Genomic DNA, 22,097 nt, shown 5'->3' with positions numbered 1-22,097 from the left:
ACAGAGACAGTTACGGGAATTTGTGCTGCAACCCTGGCCAGATTTCATTAGAAAACTTTGCAGAAGATAACATCTGATTAAGACAGAAAAGTCAGCAAAAGAAAAATATTCTTTTCATCCTTGAGATACCATGGCAGAAAGAAACCGGTTATCATGTGAGTGGAAGAGGAAAGTTTAAATGCAATTCCGAATCCTGAGACCCAGATGGTGACACAGATTAATGGTGGGGTCCTGTTAGGACGCAGTCAGAAATCTATAAATGAATTGCACCCTCTCTTTCTAGGGCTCACTGTTTTGCAGGCACATCAACAGCTGCTGACAAACATCATGTCTGACTAGCTTGAAACAGCCATCTGCCTTACGAATAAATAACTTAAGCCATCCATTATCTGAAAAGTGCACAAAGTAGGAAGAGCGACCAACCAAACTTAGATATTTGGAGGCCTCAAGCAAATTATATTGAGGTCCTACCATGGACTCATTGGTGCTCGGTGTGTCTCCATATGGTGACTGCTTGAGCAACAACATTCTCCCCTTGAAGCAAAGGAATGGATACTTTTGCTCACAGATTCTCAGTGAAAAAAACCTCCATGGTCCTCTATGTAAAATCAGAGGCACAAATATCTGCAGTGGAGGCCCAGAGAGGTCTATAGACATTTGGGATCTGGGAGATCTAGATCTCAACAAAAGCTTTGTGAATGAGCACACAGCCTTATTTGACTGGTTGAAAAACACACATTAGGGGAGTACCCAAGAGGGCTAGTCTATTGAAAATGACCACATTGGACATCATGTATTAAAGGTCTATTAGCCCACAAAAACCAATTACAAGCAAGGAAGCAGTTTTTTTATATGAGGCATTTCAATTCAAGTTTAGAGTAATAGTTTGGGAAGTATGCTGGTAGGTGTCAAAATTTATAACTTTACTCATATAATATTTTAGAAAAAAATAATTCTGTACCTACCCATGTACAGTGCATATGCAACGGGCCAACTAAGGCCACGCCTGGGGTATCCCTTTCCTCTTGGGAGATTTCTACGAAATATGTCCCTCTTATAGAGCAAGTAAACGTGACGCCAGCTGCAGTTAAGCAGCAGAAGCTCAAGGCTTCCTTAGTAGATGGTAATATTGGTACCCAGAGGCAGGATTACCAGAGTGGTGCAGGGTGGCCTACAGTCTCTGTAGATGTTATGTACATGTGTCACGGTGTTCCTACCTGGATATCCGTGGATCCCAGACGTGATGTGGTCCGAAGCAGTGCAAAAGGAGTAGGTGAACTTGGATGATGAACAAGTGTAATAAATGGAGTCCAGACTTGTAGTAACGTTGAACAGTTGCTTTTACTTGGCAAAAATTGGTAATTCAAACAGCCTCCAAGCGATATCTTGGTCATCAGCAGGTATTGGCTTAACTTTGTTGCAGAGGAGTAATTTGCCTGCCAATCTCACCTCTGCTATGCGCTAGCACTCTCAGCCCTGCTATGCTTGGCTGGATGAATAGGAAACTCTTCCTCCTCTGCTGGAACTTAAGTTAGCTGTAGTCTGTCTCTTACTTAAAATCCCAGGAACTTCTTGTCCTGGTTTTAGAGTACCTCAAGCTTCGGCTCAGCTTGGGTGGAGGCAATGCAAGCCAAGGAGGGGACAAGCAACTATGTAGGCTTCAGAAGCAGGGCCTCTGGGCCTAGCAGAGCAGGCAGTGCTCTGCTAGCCAGCACTCCACCTCTCTCTTTGAAGGGTAGACTAGACACTGACACACTGACTAACTAGACTCCTCCTTCTAGCTACAGAGGGCTGGAAGGAACCAGAAGGTTCCTCTCCAGGAAATCTAATACTGCCTATGACGCCGCCATCTGCTGGTGGACCAGGTTATTACACTTGAACATAACAGTTTCAGGAATAAATATGCACATTATTAGGTGATGACATTAAATACATTAGATATTATACTTTAGCACATAGGAAATGGTAGCAAGGTATCAAAAAGAAGTGGTAATGGCACTCTGGGTCATTACACATTTTTGCGGGAACTAGGCCTGCAAGATATATTGCCAAAGCAATCGTTTCACGATAATAGCAGATTGCGATATGGCGATTTGGCTGACCCAAAAATGTTGCAATTATTTTTCGCTTTATAAGACACACTGTGCGTCTCATAAAGCGATGGTTGACTTTTTACATGGCTGACACTGATGTATCGCCAGCTGCTATGCTGCACAGCGCGGCCGGCGATACATCAGTTACAGTGCGGGAGGGGCTGGAGGCCCCGCGCACATAACTGTCTTTGTTAATGAAGCAGGAGTGCGACTAACTGAAGTCATGCATCGGCCAGCCCACTCGCTGCAGTGCACTCATAGTGAGTACAGAGGCTGGTGTTTTTATCAATAGGAGTTTATCAATAGGAGATCGATTGTTTCAGCAGTAAAGAAAGACTTTACATACAAAGACAGTTATGTGCACGGTTTAGGACATATGAGAGGACATTAATAAAGTAATGGCTTAACTTTGTTGCAGAGAACAAACACATCCCCCATAACAGTGCGTCATCCATATGTCCCCCATAACAGTGCCATCCAAAGAATCACTCATAACAGTGCCCTCCACAGGTCCCTCATAACAGTGCCAACCACAGATCCCCATAACAGTGCCATCCACAGATCCCCATAACAGTGCCATCCACAGATCCCCCATAACAGTGCCATCCACAGATCCCCCATAACAGTGCCAGCCACAGATCTACCATAACAGTGCCAGCCACAGATCCCCCATAACAGTGCCAACCACAGATCCCCCATAACAGTGCCAACCACAGATCCCCCATAACAGTGCCAACCACAGATCCCCCATAACAGTGCCAACAACAGATCCCCCATAACAGTGCCAACAACAGATCCCCCATAACAGTGCCAACAACAGATCCCCATAACAGTGCGTCATCCACAGATCCCCATAACAGTGCCATCCACAGATCCCCATAACAGTGCGTCATCCACAGATCCCATATAACAGTGCGTCATCCATAGGTCCCCCTTAACAGTGCCATCCAAAGAATCCCCATAACAGTGCCATCCACAGATCCCCCATAACAGTGCCAACCACAGATCCCCATAACAGTGCCAACCACAGATCCCCATAACAGTGCCAACCACAGATCCCCCATAACAGTGCGTCATCCACAGATCCCCCATAACAGTGCCAACCACAGATCCCCATAACAGTGCGTTATCCACAGATCCCCCATAACAGTGCGACATCCATAGGTCCCCCATAACAGTGCCATCCAAAGAATCCCCATAACAGTGCCATCCACAGATGCCCATAACAGTGCCATCCACAGATCCCCCATAACAATGTCATACCCAGTCCACCATTAGTTTAAAAACCACCAAAAGCACACCTTCTGATTCAAAATCATTTTTTTCTTATTGTCCTCCTCAAAAACCTAGGTGCGTCTTATAATCAGGTGCGTCTTATAAAAAAAATAGCAAAAAAATACGGTACTTGGGTGACGGGTCACGGCAGGGGCTCCTGTGGCGGTGTCAGCAGCTCATACGGGAAAATCCAAGCAAAATTCCCTTAAAATATCGCATCGTATATTGTTATCGCAATTTTGAGGGCCCTAATAGCAATCGCACAAAATTCCCATATCGTGCAGCCCTAGTGGGAACCAACAGTGCAGTGGCCTGAGGGGTCATGTGCCATACTACTGCCATTATGGCTGCCATTGCTAAGCGGTGCTGCCAGTAGTATAGCAGTAATGGCTGAGGTCACTGATTAACTGAAGCTGTCACATCAATAGACACCAGGAACAGGGTTGGGGGGGTTGGCAGAGCATTAAAGTTGGATCGGTGTGGGACTGAAGAGATGAGTAACATTTTTTAGCATTGTTAGTAAATTTTTTTAGCAACTGGATAACTCCTTTAAAAAGCTATGTAAAATAGTACAACTGGTATACGATAATAAGCGTAGCAAGCTCTACATAAAAATGTATACAACCAGACACTGATCCCTTTAAACATGACTCCTTTTTTGCCTAATAAACGCCAGTAAACAGGTCAGTAGAAAAGCACACAAGCAATGAAATAAAACTGCTGCATTTGTTTTCCTGAGTATGGCGTAGGATGCCACGACGCGTCGGTGTGCTTTATGTTCTGGTTTTAAGGGAAAGTTAACTGTGGGTCATGTAATGTTCCGTAGATAATAGTCCCTTGTGTCTGCCTCACGAATGGAGATTTGCAGCCTAAAGGCCGAACGGAAAGATAATTTGTTTCTCGTTGAGACAAAGACGACAAGGTAGCTTAAAGTCGAAAATAAGGGATTACTCGAGTTGTAGAGCATCGAGCACAGGCTGGAGACCATTAGATATAGCTTCATTTCATTTTGCAGCCGTTTTACACAGAAGTTGTGTGGCAACATGAATATTACATCAAAACTGTACTCGAGTCTACGGCAGAGAATTTAATTTATCCTTTTACTATGCTATAGAGCAGTGATCTCCAACCTGTGGCTCTCCATCTGCTGAAAAACTACAACTCCCGTTGTGCCGCGTTAGCCGTAGGCTGTCGGGGTATGATGGGAGTTGTAGTTTTGCAGCAGATGGAGAACTACAGGTTGGGGAACATTGTTATAGAGAATGCAAGTCACTGCATTTAAAGGGGTTGTCCAGCAGGAATAGTATTAAAAAAATAAAATCAATCAACTATTTGATCCCCCACCACTCTAGCACCACTGCCCCGGAGAGCCCCACCGGTCTCTGTTTACTTGTCCTGCGCTGATGACATGCTGTACATGCATGCAACCACTGCAGCCAATCACTGGCCTCAGAGGTGATGCCTGCATGCATAGAACAAGACCGCTTAGGCCAGTGATTGACTGCAGCAGTCATGCAAATGTTTGTCACATGACCTCTGCAGCAAAATCAACAGACCATTCCAGCAGGGGAAGAATAAAATGTATTTTCATTTAAAGCAGTCCTTGTTGTTAGAAGTGTTCTTCTGAAATTATAGACAACCCCTTTAAAGGGCAATCTGTCACCAGCAGCCTCCCTATCCAACTGTTTTGTAGCTGTGATTCACCTGATGAAAACGCAATTTTTATTTCGTTGATCCGAGGATCTGATTTAGAGTTATGATACTTTTTCTTGATATGCAAATTAGGCCTCTGGTGCAACGAGGGTGTCACTGTTGCTCTTGTTGAACCCAAGCTCTACTTATTTCAGTGGCCAGCTTTTCCCTGGCTGCTTTGATTAACAAGGCCAGGCAGTGGCAAAGCAGCTAAAGAGGGGCTCATCATAGAACAGAGGGGAGCTTGGGTGAAACAAGAGCAACGGTGACACCCTCATTGCACCAAAGGCGTAATTTGCATATTAGGAAAAAGTGTCATAACCCGGAAACAAAGCCTCGGATCAACAAAAGAAAAACACCATTTTAATCAGGTGACCCACAGCTATGTGTTGGATAGGGAGGTCGCTGGTGACAGCCCCTTAAGATGCTTTAGTAGCACCTTAAAGGTAGTCTATGTTCGACATATACGCTGGGGAAAGCTTCCCTGTGTGTTTCCTGAATGCAAATTCTGGAAAACGTCAGTGTATACTATACACAGGGCACAATACATAAAAAAAAAGTACATTGCGTGGCCAAAAGGCCGCACTTTCCTATGAGGAAAAAAAGGGTATAAGAAATGTATGAATACCCGAGGATACTAATGGCACACTGTTTTGGCATATATACGATCTATAGGGGTCTATGGACCAGTTCAGCATATGCATGAGTACTTCCAGGCGCACTTCATGACTGTGCACACCCAACATGGTGTGAACACAGCCTAACCTACACTGTCGCCAAAATCAGCCCCCCCCCCCCCATGAGGAATCCTGATTTCTTTTGTGATCTCCTTTGGAAACCCATCCATACCCGGATCCTGTATATAAAGTACAATTTGCCTACTGTCGCTGCAGTTATTACTCAGATTTTTCTGCCTGAAAATACGTAGAAATGGAAAGATAATCAATGTACATAGCGCTTTTGGAAGATTACAGGCACCTATACTGATTTATTTCATTCTCAAGCTCGTTTGCTTCATGCTAAGCAAAATCAATGAAAAGCTAGCGAAGGAGCAACGTGGCGTGGAGGCCAAATGTACTGTATTCAAGTATCACTGCGGGAACGGATAGTCAACGCTTTGTATTCTGCTCGACACCAATACAAGGAACAGAAGACTTTTCAAAGGGATTCCAACCTGATGCTGCTTTCTGCTGCCACACAAGGTAGAATATTTAGTTTGGTCAAAGCTTGCTAAAATGTCATTTATTTTGCAGGTTAGAATTATTGAACTAGTCAGCGGGATTAAACAAATGAACAATCTACACTGGGACTGTGTGCAAACAGAAAGCGTTCAAAACAAAAAAAAAAAAACTAAATCCGGGAAGAGAAACGTGCACGCACTGGGCTGCTTGACCGGATGTCGGGATCTGACGTCTCTAAAAGAGGTATTCTCATTTCGGACATTTATGGCAATATGCCATAGATATCCAAAAGATAAAGGTCCCATCTCTGGGACTCCCATTCCAACGCTACACGGGTCACCACCCGGCCTCTAGCTCCTAGTGCCGTTCGACACACAGGTAAGTACCAAACAGCCAAGCACTGGGCAAGGCTCTTCATTGTATGTCTCTTTTCTAGCAACTCTGCGATGCAAGGCTCCTCCATTCTTCCTCCAGGAATTGTACAAATAAATCAAGAACTGGGTGTTCCATTCCCCTTTTCATTGGGCCATGTCCCTATACAATGACATACAAACGCACTGGGGCCGATTTACTAATCCTGTAGATGATGTAAGCTTAGACAGGCTGCTGGACGTGCACCAGATGTGTCACAGGGGCTCGGGCTGGATGATAAATCTTGTGCAGGAACAGACACGTTTCTCTAAGAGGCTGTTCACATCTCGTTTTCGCTGTACGTCAAGCTGATACGTTTGTAAACAGAAAAGATGCAAAGAAGCGTATGGCTTGACTATAATTGTGCAAGCATAGTTCAATACTGCTTACTCTTGACTCAGTTTGTCATTGCTTATGTACGTTTTTTTTTTTTTTTTTGCAGGACAGAATAACGTAGCATACCATGCTTTTCTGTCCTACAAAAAAAGCGGACAGAAATGTATGTTGTTTTTTTTTACATTGCAGTGAATAGGGAACGGATGAAAACATAAGGCAATAGATCTCTTTCTGTTAAACGCATCCGTTCTTCAAAATTCTTTATTTTTAAAAAGAAAGGTTTCACAAATACGTATGTTTTTTGTTACAAAAAACTGACAAAAACGTATTTAAAAAATGTATGCGCATCTGTCAAATATATATGCTAAAAAAGGAAAAGTTTATGTACTTTTTTTTCACTCTACGTCTAAATGTTTCTCCCTAATGTACGGCAAAAATAAGATGAGAACAACGGCTAAAGCCTGTATTACACTGGACTAATTTTAGGCAGATAATTGCTAACGAGCATTAGCATGAATGCCCGTTACCGATCATCTGGCAGTGTAATACCAGCCGATGAACACGCTCGATCATCGGGCAACCCAAATCTTTTGACAGGTTAAAAATTATCGTTTGCAGGAGGCAGATCGTGGTGTTTAAGAACGATATGCCGCCGGCAAACCACTATAGTCGCAGAAACGTAAAAGTGAATTTCTCCCTCATATCATCATGCCATTTTTATGTCCAAAATGCTGATTAATTCCTAAGGCTCCATTCACACGTCCGCAAGTGTTGTCCGCACCCGTTCCGCAATTGTGCAGAACAGGTGTGGATCTATTCCTTCTCTATGGGGACTGAATGGATGCGGAGAGCACAATATGTGCTCTCAGCATCCGCATTTCCGGAGCGTGACCCCCATCTTCCAGTCCGCAGCTCCGGAAAAAAATAAGGCATGTCCTATTCTTGTCTGCAATTGTGGATAAGAATAGGCATTTCTATGGGGTTGCCGGATGGGTGTATTACGGATCTGCAATGCACTGTTCTAGGGTGAGCACTCACAAATCTAAAATCTAACAAGCTAGCTGCCTGCACTTGCCACTAGGGGGAGCTTAGGAGCACACATACTGTTATTATTGTTCAATGCATAAACAGTATGCAGCAAGCTTCCAAGCTCCCTCTAGAGGTGGCTGAAGGTAGTCAGCATATTCACATTTCCTGTAAATCTATGTTTATGCAGGTTGCTTTTTTTGGTGGGGGGCATAAACACATGATTTACTATGGAATTTTAAGAAGGTGTGTAAAATATGGATAAACAAATTGCCATTAAGACCAGACTATAGATCTCTGTTGGCTTAATTAACCAGTTATTAAACACCTGGTGAACAAACAAAGGAACAAGCAGTTACTTCAGATGGGACCAGGTAAATGATAATGGAAACTAATGAACATATGGCTGATGATTTATTCATAATATGTCAAGGTACTTGGATTTTAGAACTTTAAATCACCACCGTTATCCTGCATCTTACCCTTAAGTAAAGTAATTACAAGTCCCAGATGATAGCAGATCGTGGTAGTAAAGAGTCTATTATCCACTCAGCAATAATACATTACTGTAATAGTGAAGCTTTTATTTGCAGAGGATACAGGGAAGACCAACTGCATGTAATGAGAGAACGCAGACGTTCCTGTGTGCACTTGTTTGTCTGCCTTGCCAGGGTTTTTCCACCTCCATCGTGCAAATGTGACATTTCCAATATACTTTATTGTGCAGACATCCATCACATATACATCCATCATGGTTAGGAGAAGCTCGCCTGCCATTTAGCTCCAAATCCCCAGTATATGCATAGATTTAAAGGGAACCTGACATCAGGAAAACGGTGCCCGATCTTAGGGCACATTTAATGATGTTGGGTGAATGATTATGGCGTTTCCTGTGCTAGTACAAGGTTCATTTTTTTGGGTGGTACTATCTCTCCTTGGGGAGAGAAGGCCTTAATCAGTACCCCCCAAATTCTGACTTAGGCATCTCACCCAGTTAAGCCAGTACTCTCTGCCCTGCACTGATGAGGGGCAATCACCAGCTGTCTGCAGATGAGGTGCTGTCTTATTTATTATCCGAGTCATGTCTTAAGGCCTATTTAAAGGGTTGAACATTGACTTACAGGATAGCTGCCCTATACCTGGTGGTATCAGAGGCAGAGCTTGCTAAGAGCTCATTTGCATCCCTTTCTTCCCAGAGTACAAGGTTTCACTAAACTACAGATCAGGCACCATTTTCTACTGACAGACAATTTTCTTGCAAAACACTATCTTCACGGGGCCCCCTTTCCTAAGAAAGTCACGCCCGTTTCCATGTCAAGCAGCCATTAGAGCTTTTAATATCTGTGTCTGTCCTGAGTGCTTGGTTATAATTTTACCAAACTGTGGGATGATATTTAGACACTTTGCAATGATATAGTACTTTACCGGGGATGTACGGCTCGGAAATATCACAAAATGCCACCTAGATAGGCTACAACCAGTTGATGATGAACAGGACAGCTTGGCTGAAAACACTGGAATGAAGGGCTTGGCTTCTATCTCACTTGCTACAAATATATATAAAAAAATAAAATAATATATATATATATATATATATATATATCTACTGTGAGACCTCTCCAGAACACCTCCTCTGTGATAAGACCATCCATCCATTTATCTAAAGCAGATTTCCTGTCTCAGAGTTTCCATAACATGCTTTGCACACTGGAACAAAAGACCAGGTGCATGTGTGTATATGCCGTATATATCTGCAAATTGTGCAAGGGTAATGGAATCATTATCTTTCATTTTAAAGCAAGGTTACAAACCTGCATAAGTCATTTTCACTCCAATCCTTGCAGCGTTTTACATTTGTGCGTCTTTAGAAAAGATTACCGCAATGAATGGCTCCAGTGTAAGCGATATTTCCAGCTCTCGCACTGTTGTCTTGAAACGGTGCTCGAGAAAAAGCAATCTTCTTTCCACCATACTGTTTCCATTCGCAGGGCAAGCAAATCTGCCGTAAATTGCTGCCCACAACCTGGCAGCGCCTGGCCCATTTGTTTTCCCGAGGTTTTAACTTATTGAAGCTTATTTATACGAGAGTATTGATTATCTGTGAGAGTCATTCCTCAATGTCCCAAACTACGCATGCAACAATTCACATCCAGCAGGCTGAGACAGCAGACCGAGCCGGGCTTCAAAACTACCCGAAATTGAACTGAAATGAAATGGTTTCAAACACTTACATAGGGATTTCATTCACTGGAAGCCAAGATGTAGAATATTAGAAAGCTCGTTCACATTCCAACATGAATATAGCTGAAAGTGTCTTGTTTCCACAGCAAATATCTACTCATAAAACAAGGTTCTATCAAATAAAAATTGAGCACAACAAGGGGCATAGTTAGGCCTCTTCCAGACTTCAGTGAACTGTGGACGTGTGCTTGGACTGCTCCCATATCTTTTGACTTTGATGTGGGTATTCATACATCAGTGATTTTCCATGGACTGTGGGTCTATAGTGACACCATGGAAGCATGCCCTATTTTTGTCCATGGTTATAGTCCATGGGTCTGGAAAAATCACAGACACAACAGGCTTCAATATTAAAAGAGAAAATCCTTGGCACTCACCATCACTAATTTTCTCTTTTAACATTGAAGTCTGGATTTCCTTAAAGAGGACCTTTCATTGGTCCAAACATTGTAAACTAAGTATCATGATCTGTACAGCGGCGCCCCGGGATCTCACTGCACTTACTATTATCCCTGGGCACCGCTCCGTTCTCCCGCTATGCCCTCCAGTATGTTCGGTCACTTGGTTATAGTAGGAGGAGACTTAGGGGACTTGGTTATAGTAGGAGGAGACTGCCTTTGTTCTCCTGGGCGTCTCCTTCTCCCAGGCTGTGAGCTCTGTGCTGCGATTGGCCAGCGCTACAGTCTAGGAGAAGAAGACGCCCAGGAGAACAAGGGCAGTCTCCTCCTACTTTAACCAAGTGACCGAACATACCGGAGGACATAACGGGAGAACCGAGCGGCGCCCAGGGATAATAGTAAATGCAGTGAGATCCCTGGGCGCCGCTGTATGTCATGATACTTAGTTCACAATGTTTGGACCGATCAAAGGTCCTCTTTAAGTAGAGCACCGCTGTGTGCCGATACATGGCTGAACCTTTCTACAATCAACTACTTTGGTAAGGTAACATCCGTGTTTGGTACGTGGTTTTCATGGACCACTGGTAGGAGATGCTCTAGAAATGTATTTTCAGCCTAGCAATGACACACAGACACATAGACCCAACACAGATCCTTCATTGACATCTGCACAGATCTCATCACGGACACAGATGTGTGATAGAGGCTTTATAGGGCAGTAGTCCCTAACAAATAGATTGTGGGCCAAATCTGAACAATAATACAACCATAAGGCCTTGTGCACAAGACTGTAACACATACAAATAACACGTATCTGTAAGCTATAGAAGTCTTTGGGACCGTACTGTACTGCCAATTGCTAGGACAGACTGGGACCCTCTGCCATTCACAAGAATGGGGGTCTCCGAGTCCCCTGTGTGAATGGAGAGGTGGTTACGCATTTTCACCATTTACACAGGGGACTTAGGGACATTCTTGAGATCACGACAGTAAGATCCCCAGAGATGAAACATTTATTACCTGTCCGATGGATAAGTGTTGTAACCCCTATGTTTCTTCCTGCTTATAAAGTGCAGCTCGTAGTTCTACTTCTAGACAACAATACACATTGGGAAATGTCATAAAGAAAAGAAAAAAAAAGGTAGCGCTGCAACACTAATGTAATGAGTAATACGGAATGATATATTGCCAGAATGGTCGAAGTACCTAATCCTATTTCTTATTATCAAGACTTACAGACTTTTGAAAAATCACAAGCATCTCCAATTGCAAATCCTAAAAAGTCACCTTGCATTAGCTCCGCGCCAGCTTCAAGCATTGATGGGCTTTAAAGTCTAAATGCAGCCACTACAAGCTGGACATGATTTGATAGCCAATCTCAAGTAACCGCTCTCTGAAAAGCAATACCAGCTCAGAGACGCAGATACAGAGGTCACAACGGATGACCTCTATATCAGGCAGTGACAGCACCTTGTTGTGGAGGCTGTTTTCTTGGAAGAGGACAGATAAAGCTGTACTGTGCTGTATCAGCAAGCGTACGGAATTACAACAGTGTCCTGTATAGATCTGCACAACAACAATGCAAGATTTCCCTTGTGAGTTTCACCCAGGGAGGCAGAAATCAAGCAATGAAAAAAATGTCTCGTTCTCCTTGAACTAAAAATGAATTATTTCCAACAAACACCTAAATCACAGCGGTATTAGAGAAAAATGTTAAAAGAACTGCAAGTTTCAAAGAATTACATTTCTCCTACTTCCATAATCCATTGGCATGCTGGCCGGCCAGAAATGAAAAGAGAACTTTGTGGGTCATTTACTATACTGAAATATGCCTAAATTAGGCGTATTTGAAGCGCAGTTAGTTGCGCCACTATCTGCGACTTTGTCCCGCTCACGCCAGGTCCAAAATTGTGGGTGTGGGCAGGGAACGGGACAGCAAGCCCGTCTCATTCATCATTTTCTTCGCCTGTTTTAGGCGTAGAAAATAGTCTAAATGTAAGACAGCAAGGAAGCTGGCTTACATCTAGAACTGGCGCTGGATGCGCCTGCGCCTCTTCATAACTTCGGCGGATCCACTGCTAGCACAGGGCCTTTATTAAGACCGGCGTCTAAAATGTCAGTCTTAATAAATGTGCCCTTTTGTATTTGCCTTCACGTTACTACACACTAGCCATTCTATCTTCTGCTTCTTGTTCTTCTATATAAGGCTTCGTTCACATCACCGTTCAGCCTTTACGTTTTCCTGCTCCGTTTAGGAGTAGGAGTACGGAAAGGACGGATTTGGCACATAACTGAGCAAAACAGATCCTAAGGACCCAATAGACTATAAAGGGGTCCATTATGTTTCCGCTCAGAAGATGATTTTGGAGCGGAGACAAAAGTTGTGCATGCAGGACTTTTGTCTCTGCTTCAAAATTCTTACTCTGAGCGGAAACATAACGGACCCCATTATAGTCTATGGGTCCTTAGGATATGTTTGGCTCAGATATGTGCCGAATCCGTCCTTTCCGTTCTCCTGCTCCTAAACAAAGCAGGAGAACGGAAAGGCTGAACGGTGATGTGAATGAAGCCTGAAGTACATTAAAAATAGCTAGCAAACATGATAAATAGAAAAAGTACAATACATCAAAGAGGTTATCCAGGTTAAGAAAAGGGTCAGGGTGTTTTTTCCATCAAGTGTACCTGGTATTGCAGGCTAAACTCTAATCACTTTTGGGGAAATAGTGCAATACCATACACGACTCATGGACAAATGTGGTGTCATCATTGGTTTAAAAAAAGCAAAAAGCACAGTGGACCCTTTTTTCAAACCTAGGATAACCCTTTTAGTGGTGCATAGCTGTAAAGCCCTGTATCCAAGATGCAACACACATGATGTCTGCAATAACAGAACTACGATGAAACCTCTCCAAACACACCCAACTTTGAGGCACATTTACATGCGCCGACTGGGCAGTCAATTATCAGGAAGAAACTGTTCCTTCCCAATAACTGCCTGCTTGTCAGTGGAGGTGAGAGGTGCATTTACACGCAGCAATCACCTCCAGTATATGGGGACAAGCAATAGCTGCTCAACGCTTGCCCCCATACATAGTCACTGTTTCTCGGCAACAAATTACAGTGTACACAGCACGATCTGCTGCCCGGAACAGATGATTAAGGTGTCCACTTTAAGGGGTTGTCTCACTTCAGCAAATGGCTTTTATGATGTGGAGAAAGTTAATACAAGGTACTTACTAATGTATTGTGATTGTTCATATTGCCTCCTTAGCTGGCTGGATTCATTTTTCCATCAAGTTATACACTGCTCGTTTCCATGGTTACGACCACCTTGCAATCCAGCAGCGGTGGCCATGCTTGCACACTGTAGGAAAAAGTGCGGAATTATGTGAGCTCCCACAGTCCCGGCCACCAGAGAGGTCAGCAGTTTTTCCTATATTGTGCAAGAATGGCCACCACTGATGGATTACAAGGTGGTCATAACCATGGAAACAAGCAGTGTATAATGTGATGAAAAAATGAATCTAACCAGCAATATGGACAATCACAATACATTAGTAAGTGCCCTGTATTAACTTTGTCTACATGTTGAATTCTATTTGCTGAAATGAGACAACCCCTTTAAATCGATGATTTCACCAGATAAACAGGTCTTTTGCTCATTCACTGGGTGATCTGCCTCACCTTTTCACATGCTGATTATCGTTCTAACTAATGTTCGTTCCCGATAATGGGCTCGACAATTGCCCCATATAAACCTGGTATTATCCAGACCAAAATTATTGTGACAGATTTTCAGTTCCATCATATATTTATCATACTGACCACCTTCTTTGAGAATCCCATCCCCCTAGAAGAACGCTTTTCAATTTTATTTTCAGTGGTCGTCTCAAAGAGGCTTCACTGTATATGTAATCTCAGCCTCTGAAGCCAGGTTTGACCTGACTCAACTTGGTCACAACATAAGGTGAACCTCAATAGCCTAGAAAAAGAGCTGCCAAAACTTGGAAACCAATTTTATGGAGAACAATGAACCTCAACATATCATACATAAGGCTACATGTATTAGAAGTAGCTGACAAATCTGAAAAGATTACCTTGATGGCAATAACAGCCGGCTAACAATCACATTTTACCATACAAAACAATGGATTCTGGAACTATTCATACAATAAAAAATGATTGCTATTAATCCTGCAGAGCACGGAAAGGATCACTGCACAGTACATATGCAGCAAATAAGTGTGCATTACAGTACAGGATGACAAGCCATGGATGTCAATGACATTTAAGTATTTTCATTTCTAAAAGATCACTTTAGATAATGAGTCTTCAAACTGTAAAGATGAAAGGATAAAGCTAGAAAATGTACCATAATTCCTGGAACTATGACGCAACTAATTGTCAGGGTAACGACTTTGTCAATGTGCTCACATTTCTGATGCGGCCTCTAAGCCTGGATCGTGACACCAAAGTTTTTTTTTTTGTTATCACACCATGTACATTAATCACATGCAGGGGTGAACTGGGAACTTAAAGTGGCCTTGGAAAAAGCCTAAGAGTGGTCCCATGTTGTACATAGGTGCATCCAAATTGACAGAAGAATGGGCAGCACAAGTAGGCAAGGCCAACAGAAGTAGGTAGGGACAACAGAAGTAGGTGGGGCCTGCCATACTGCCATGCAAAATACCGCCCCAGCAGAACCAAATACCATAGTGTAGCAAAAACTACTGGTGCCCTCGCAACAGTATTCGACTGTATCACCATCCTGAGTACAGAGATACAGTTGAGTAGGACACCTGAGGCCATTGGCCAGGTGCATAACTACCTGATGATCCCAACATTAATGCTGAGAGCATCAGATCATTATGTACCTGGCGGTGGGCTGCAAGGAAGGCTCGGGAGCCCCCTCGGCATCGGTCCACTGGGAAACTTCCCAATAGGGTCTATGGCCAGTTCACCCCTGGTCACATGGCCATCCACCTGTAATGGCCTGGCATTGCCCTAATGTATGCACTCTCTTTAATTAAGCAGCACACATGGGGCAGGGCAGTTATGCAGGACGAACATGGGGTATAGCAATAAAATCTTATGGAGCCTGTACAACTCCTTTAAGGTCAAGTGTACTACTTATATTTCTCTCCGCACGATGTGAAATCAGGTAAAAGAATGGATCTATATAGCTATTCTGAAAAATTATCTTTTTTTGTGTCTTTTAATTAAAGGGATTGTCCGGGCTTTTACTATTAATGACCTATCCTCAGGATAGGTCATCAATACCAGACTGGCGGGGGTCCAACATTCCTGTCCGCTGCTGCTGTATATGGCGTTTGCCATTTTTTATTGCATGATGACCTGAAAATAGGTCATCAATAGTAAAAGCCCAGACAACCCCTTTAACAGCACACAATCTTCTGTTTCCACCATCAACAGTATGCTGTCGACAGATCTATTACTCCTTTTCTGAATGTTGTACTGCTCAGAATGGACCGTGGCTTGATGAATTCATTAAAGGGGTTTTTCTGTGATTAAATATTACACTTCTCTGTTATATCAGGAAAAACATTATTGCTGAACTGGGATCATTTAAAAAGATTTTCTTATGTCTAGTTATAGCCATCATAGACTCCATAGCATGTGTGACCACCTTCACTAGGAACATTAAACAGGTTGGCCGTCCTCCAAAGCGATTTTACTTATGGCTCCATAAAGAAAAAAAATCAATTTACCTATTTGTCGGCAATCCATTCCAGCGCCAAAGGTCCTGTCCCCGCTGCTCCTGGACCCTTGTGTACCGGAAGTGTTACATCCATTCATGGTAACGTGCACTGCTGCAGCCATTCACTGGCATCAGTGGTCAAAATCTGCATGAGCATGCATCACCGCCGAGACTAGTGAGGCCAGTGGTTGCAGTGGTGCATGTGATGACGGACGATAACTCACACTTTTGGTCCACAGGTGGCCAATGGCAGCGGAGATTGGACAATCTTTCCTAGAATATGCAAGTGGCTTTTTTCTTTATGGGCCATAAGTAAACATGCCTTGGAGGACAGACAACTCCTTTAAGTGAGAGACATTGACAGAATCTAAAGTACCACATGTATGTTATAGCAATATCTAGATAAAGAAGAATTGTTTTAATAATAATGTTTTCTGTGATTTAACAGAATAAATGAGTATTTAATCCTGGGACATTACCTTTAACACCCACTGCAGCCTGATTTATATGTTAATCTGGTTCATATGGTTTTAAACAATAGGTATTCTATAGTTAATAAGTATAGATGTCTGTTCACACAATCCAAAAAATTACAAGAACTATAAAGCCGTACCAAGATTCATGGAGAGCATCAGGAGAAAAGAGACAAACCTGTTTTAGGAAGTAAGTTCCTTCTAGGTTCTTCAGGGCCCTCAATAGGCTGCTCAGAAATGAAAACCCGCGCTTGCTCTATGGTATTCAGTACAGTCTGTTCTTTATCCTTCAATTCACGTTTCAGGACCTAGAATGAAAGCAATATTATATCATGAACAGAGTCAATGAGATTTAAGGAAAACACTCCTAAACAAATGCAAGCAATTTCCTTTTAGAGTCGCTGAAACACAGCATGGAAATGAGCGCTTGCATTTTGTATTCCTATAAGAGCTCAGAGCACAATCAACTAAAGAGAATGGGAAATGCGTTTCTAAACTAAGAAAAACGACAATTTATTAGCCACAAAAAAAAGCATATTCACTATGCGGCATAATTTACACCCACATTTCACAGCAGAACTTCTTGACTTATTTTTTCTCACACGGCAGAGATTAGGATATTTTACTACTCATTTATTCTTAGTTGCCACCGAAAAAACGTAATAACAAGCAATCAAAAAGCCCCTTTCACTCCAAAATGATACCAATACAAAATACAAGTCGCCCCGCAAAAATCAAGCCCTCACACAACCCCATAGAAAGAAAAAGTTATGGGTCTTGGGAATGGGCAATGCAAAAACATTTTTTTCTTTTTAAATTTATTGCAAAAAGGTAGTAAAACGTAAAAAAAAAAAAAAAAATATCTATTTGGTATCACTGTAATCGTACTGACCCAGAGAATAATGAGATTATGTTATTTATACAGAAAAATTTACGTCGTAATATTTATAACATAAAAACACAGTGGCAGTATTGCTGTTTTTCCCATCTCCCAGAAAGAGTTAATAAAAGTTAATTAGAAAGTTATGTGTACCCCAAAATGGTGCCATTAAAAACTACAACTTGTCCAGCAAAAAACAAGCCCTCATAAAGCTAAATAGACTGAAAAAGAAAAAAGTTATAGCTCTTGGAACACGATAATAAAAAAAAGGAAGAAAAACGCATGGTCAGTAAGGCCCAAAACAGGCTGGTCACTAAGGGGTTACTTAAGAGCCATCTCGCTCCAGTACACAGGATTTCGAGAGGGAACATCAGTCGTGAAAAGTCTCCCCCATTGTGCTCAGATCCAGTCAAACCATCATGGAATGTATGAACTGGACAAGTGGACAACCCCTTTACTAAAGTATACCGTCCCAATGATGAGCTGAAACCCCTTAAAAGTGGATGTTATTGCCAAAGTAATTTGTAAGAATTTGACACACATTTTCGGAAGCCCTTCATTTTGCCCATTAAGATGAATGAGAGACAGGATAATATATAATGGGGGGAAATTGGCTTTGTTTAGCATTTTATATATTAGGGTCTCAAGGGGTTCACAGATTACATCTCCCCTCCAGGCCTTAGTTACAGAGGGGTCTGCCGCCTGGACATCTGCAGAACAGCAAATAAAAATGTAATAGAGTTCAGGGACGCATTACGGATCATGTTTTTTGGATACATGACCTCCAAGTTACATCCCAAGGTGACAGTTTTTTTCTCAAAATCCCTCCATACACATAACCTCTCTGCTCTTCCTGTATGGAATAAGGGGTGAAGGATCAGACAGGAAGCCTCCCATACACACTAGTCGACAGTCCCCTCAAAATCGGCAAGTCTGACCGACATACATCTAGGGGGAGATTTATCAAACTGGTAGAAAGTAGAATTGACTTAGTTGCCCACAGCAACTAATCAGATTCCACCTTTAAATTTGGGCAGCTTGGGAAAATGAAAGGTGGAATCTGATTGGTTGCTATGGGCAACTCAGACAGTTCTACCTTACACCATTTCGATAAATCTCGCTCCTAATGTCTAGATTTTGACACTTAAAGTAAATTTCTACATTTCTGTAGTTACTGGTTATAGCTAAAGAATAAAAGTTTCTACAATTTAGGATATGTCTAAAGTAAACCGTGTTGGGGCTTTTAGCCAATTACATTAAAATATAGATTTGAACAGAGATGGATGGAAGGGAATATTCCAAGAGAGTTGTTTAATGGGTGATACCATAGGTTCAGCCAACAATGAGCACAGCATGGTTAATAACACAATATTAGTCTGTCGTTCCTTCCAAGCCACCATTACAGAGGTGGATGAAATTGACCTGTCAATCACCAAGCCAGGCATGTCATAGGCAGCTAATGTACCATACATGTCCAGTGTAATACCGTAAATGAAGTTATGCAAAGAGTCTGCAGTAAAAACGATTTACCCACACAATTGCCTAGTGATTTGTAATGCGCGTCAGGGACGAAGAGCTTCAAAAGCTGCGGTTACCAATCATCTTCATCATTCTGTCTTATCGTTTTGAGATATCACCAGAAAAAGAGTGAATTTGTTCTTATTATTGAGTTGGGGTGTACCCCGCTCCATTTCAGGAGCCCCTCCTCAGCTCCTATCCAGACTGAAAGCCCTAATGAGCACAGTAATAGCAGCCATTTTCCTTTTTGTAGGAGACGATGATAATTGGAAACAGAAAAATGAAAGCTACACACAAAATGGCAGATATATATTTCATAAGAGATTTCCATCTACTGCATTTGAGAACCAAGTATGAAGTTTAGTCTAGGGCCTTGTTCACACAGTACAATAGCGGTCTGCTTTTTAATGCATTCTTTTGTAGAGTAAACCAGGATTGGATTATAAAAAAAAAGTCCATTTCTGTCACATCTCATGAAGATTACCCTAAGGCCTCATGCACACAAATGTATTTTCTTTCCATGTCCATTCCGTATTTTTTTTTTGTGGACCGTATACGGAACCATTCATTTCAATGGGTCCACAAAAAAGAACGGAAGTTACTCCGTTGCATTCAGTTTCCATATGTCCGTATTTCCGTTCCGCAAAATAGAACATGTCCTATTATTGTCCGTATTACGGACAAGGATAAGACTCTTCTATTAGAGGCCAGCTGTTCCGTTCTGCAAAATACGATATGCTCACGGACGTCATCCGTATTTTTTGAAGATCCATTTTTTGCGGACCGCAAAATACATACGGTCGTGTGCATGAGGCCTAAGTATAGGGTTAGATGGCGATTTTGCCCATAGAAATGAACGAGGTCTGCAAGATCACGCCCATTTGCTGTGTAGCCTATGCCATATTTCTTTTATTTTTATTTTGGGGTAGCCCATGATCTGAGCAGATTGATCCTCAACCATCAGCAGAAAAAAGGAGCTGCTTCACTGCAGCTACACCTGGTATTGTAGCTCAGCCCCTTTCTAAGGCCCCTTCCTTTTTAATGTTCATAGGGGTCTTGAGGATTAAAGAGGACCTTTCACCGGTCCTGACATGCCTGCTTTAATAGCTTCATGCATTCCCCATGTAATATTAGTTCTGGAGCATCTACTCTTATGGCTCTATGTTGTGCCATTCCTTTAATATTTCTACTAGAAGTTATAAATTAATTTCTAGCAGTCTGCAGTAAGGGTACAGAGGGGAGGTAACCAGTTTGGGGGGGGGAGGTATACCTGCACAGTCTGACAATGGCAGCACTGACTGGATAGAGTCAGACTGTGCAGGTACACCCCTCCAAATGGTAACACCCCTCTGTACCCTTACTGCAGACTGCTAGCAATTCATTCCTAACTTCGAGTAGAAATAATACAGGAATGGCACAAGATAAAGTCATAAGACTAGAGGCTCCAGAATTATTATTACATGGGGAATGCATGAAGCTATTAAAACAGGCATGTCAGGAGCGGTGACAGGTCCTCTTTAAACTGCCACTCATTACACATTGAGGATCTAAGCGCAGACCATCTATCCCGGAAAACCCATTTAAATTGAAGCAAAATGCCATTTTTGGGTTAACATTTTTTATTTTATTTTTCAAACGTGTAGAACCTTTAAAAAATACAAAAAAGCCATTAATAAAATCCAGTACTGAACCACTCATACATTCTAAGCAACATCATTAAAAGTTTATATATTGCTTCTGATTTTTCCCAGTTCCCACATATTCTTGCAAGAGAAAATTGGAGGTAAAATCAGTTATAAAGAAGGCACACAGAGGAAGAGACGGTGACACAGAATGTGATCTACTGTATAATATTCGCATTATGTAAATTCCCTCTTGGCACACCTTATAATAACGTGACAGTATGTAATTTCTTTTCTAATATGCCACAGCATAAATGATAGGTTGGGAATATGGGGATGAAGGCAGCAAGCTTAACAGAAGCACACTGACAACTTCTTACAGTAACTAGCATCCATTCCTTACACAAAAGCAATACAACAAAGGCCAAAGATGTAAATTAGATGATCAAATATCATTAATGACAATATATTACACTGATAAAATGAGTGATTGAAAACGTCATATTACGTAATAAAATCTGAAATACAAGTAAGGCCTCATGCACACGACCGTTTTTGTGGTCCGCACACGAGATTTTTTGCGGCTCGGGTGCGGACCCATTCACTTCAATGGGGCCGCAAAAGATGCGGACAGCACTCCATGTGCTGTCCGCATCCGTTGCACTGTTCCCGAAAAAAAAATATAGCATGTCCTATTCTTGTCCGTTTTGTGGACAAAGGGCCGCCCGTTTCGTTCCGCAAATTGCAGAAGGCACACGGCGGCTTCTGTTTTTTGCGGATCCGCGGTTTGCGTACCGCAAAAAACGCCACGGTCGTGTGCATAAGACCTAACACTGCTCAGGCAACTGATCAAAACGGTACAAGTGTATGCTAGTAGCAAAGGGGAAGATGGGATAGCAGGCCACTAAGGTCCCCATTAAGCAAGGCGTGCTCAGGTAGGCACAAAATAAAATACCTTGGAGTAAGTGATCAAGCCAAGCATTTCATACACCAGTCTTGATCTTGTTCTGCGCTGGATTGAGATACAGTATGCCATGATATGTATTATCAGCTACAGACTTCTTAATAAATCAGGTGCATCTCTGGCCCTCCATGCGCCAGAAAGTCAAATCTGTACCAGCTATGAGGAGGTGTAAACATGAGCTACGTGATCTAGAGTAAATCTGCCTGGGCTGCTGGAGGCCATGCCCATCTTGGCAAGCCCTACTCACATCCCAGCCACGTTTTGGTGC

General features: G+C 42.4%; 1 protein-coding gene across 6 annotated transcripts in view; it reads right to left on the bottom strand.

Moving 5' to 3' along the window:
• LOC122934420 (utrophin-like) overlaps positions 1-22,097 on the bottom strand; it is a 616,199-nt gene that overhangs the window by 175,278 nt on the left and 418,824 nt on the right. For all 6 annotated transcript variants that reach the window (XM_044289868.1, XM_044289864.1, XM_044289866.1 and 3 more), the window contains one exon: positions 17,024-17,153. In XM_044289868.1, the coding sequence (XP_044145803.1) occupies positions 17,024-17,153 (130 nt within the window). The remainder of the gene's footprint in view (positions 1-17,023; positions 17,154-22,097) is intronic.

This window comes from Bufo gargarizans, chromosome 4 (genome assembly GCF_014858855.1).
Source record: "Bufo gargarizans isolate SCDJY-AF-19 chromosome 4, ASM1485885v1, whole genome shotgun sequence".
Classification (NCBI taxonomy): Eukaryota; Metazoa; Chordata; class Amphibia; order Anura; family Bufonidae; genus Bufo; species Bufo gargarizans.
This window is presented reverse-complemented; position numbering and strand designations above follow the sequence as displayed.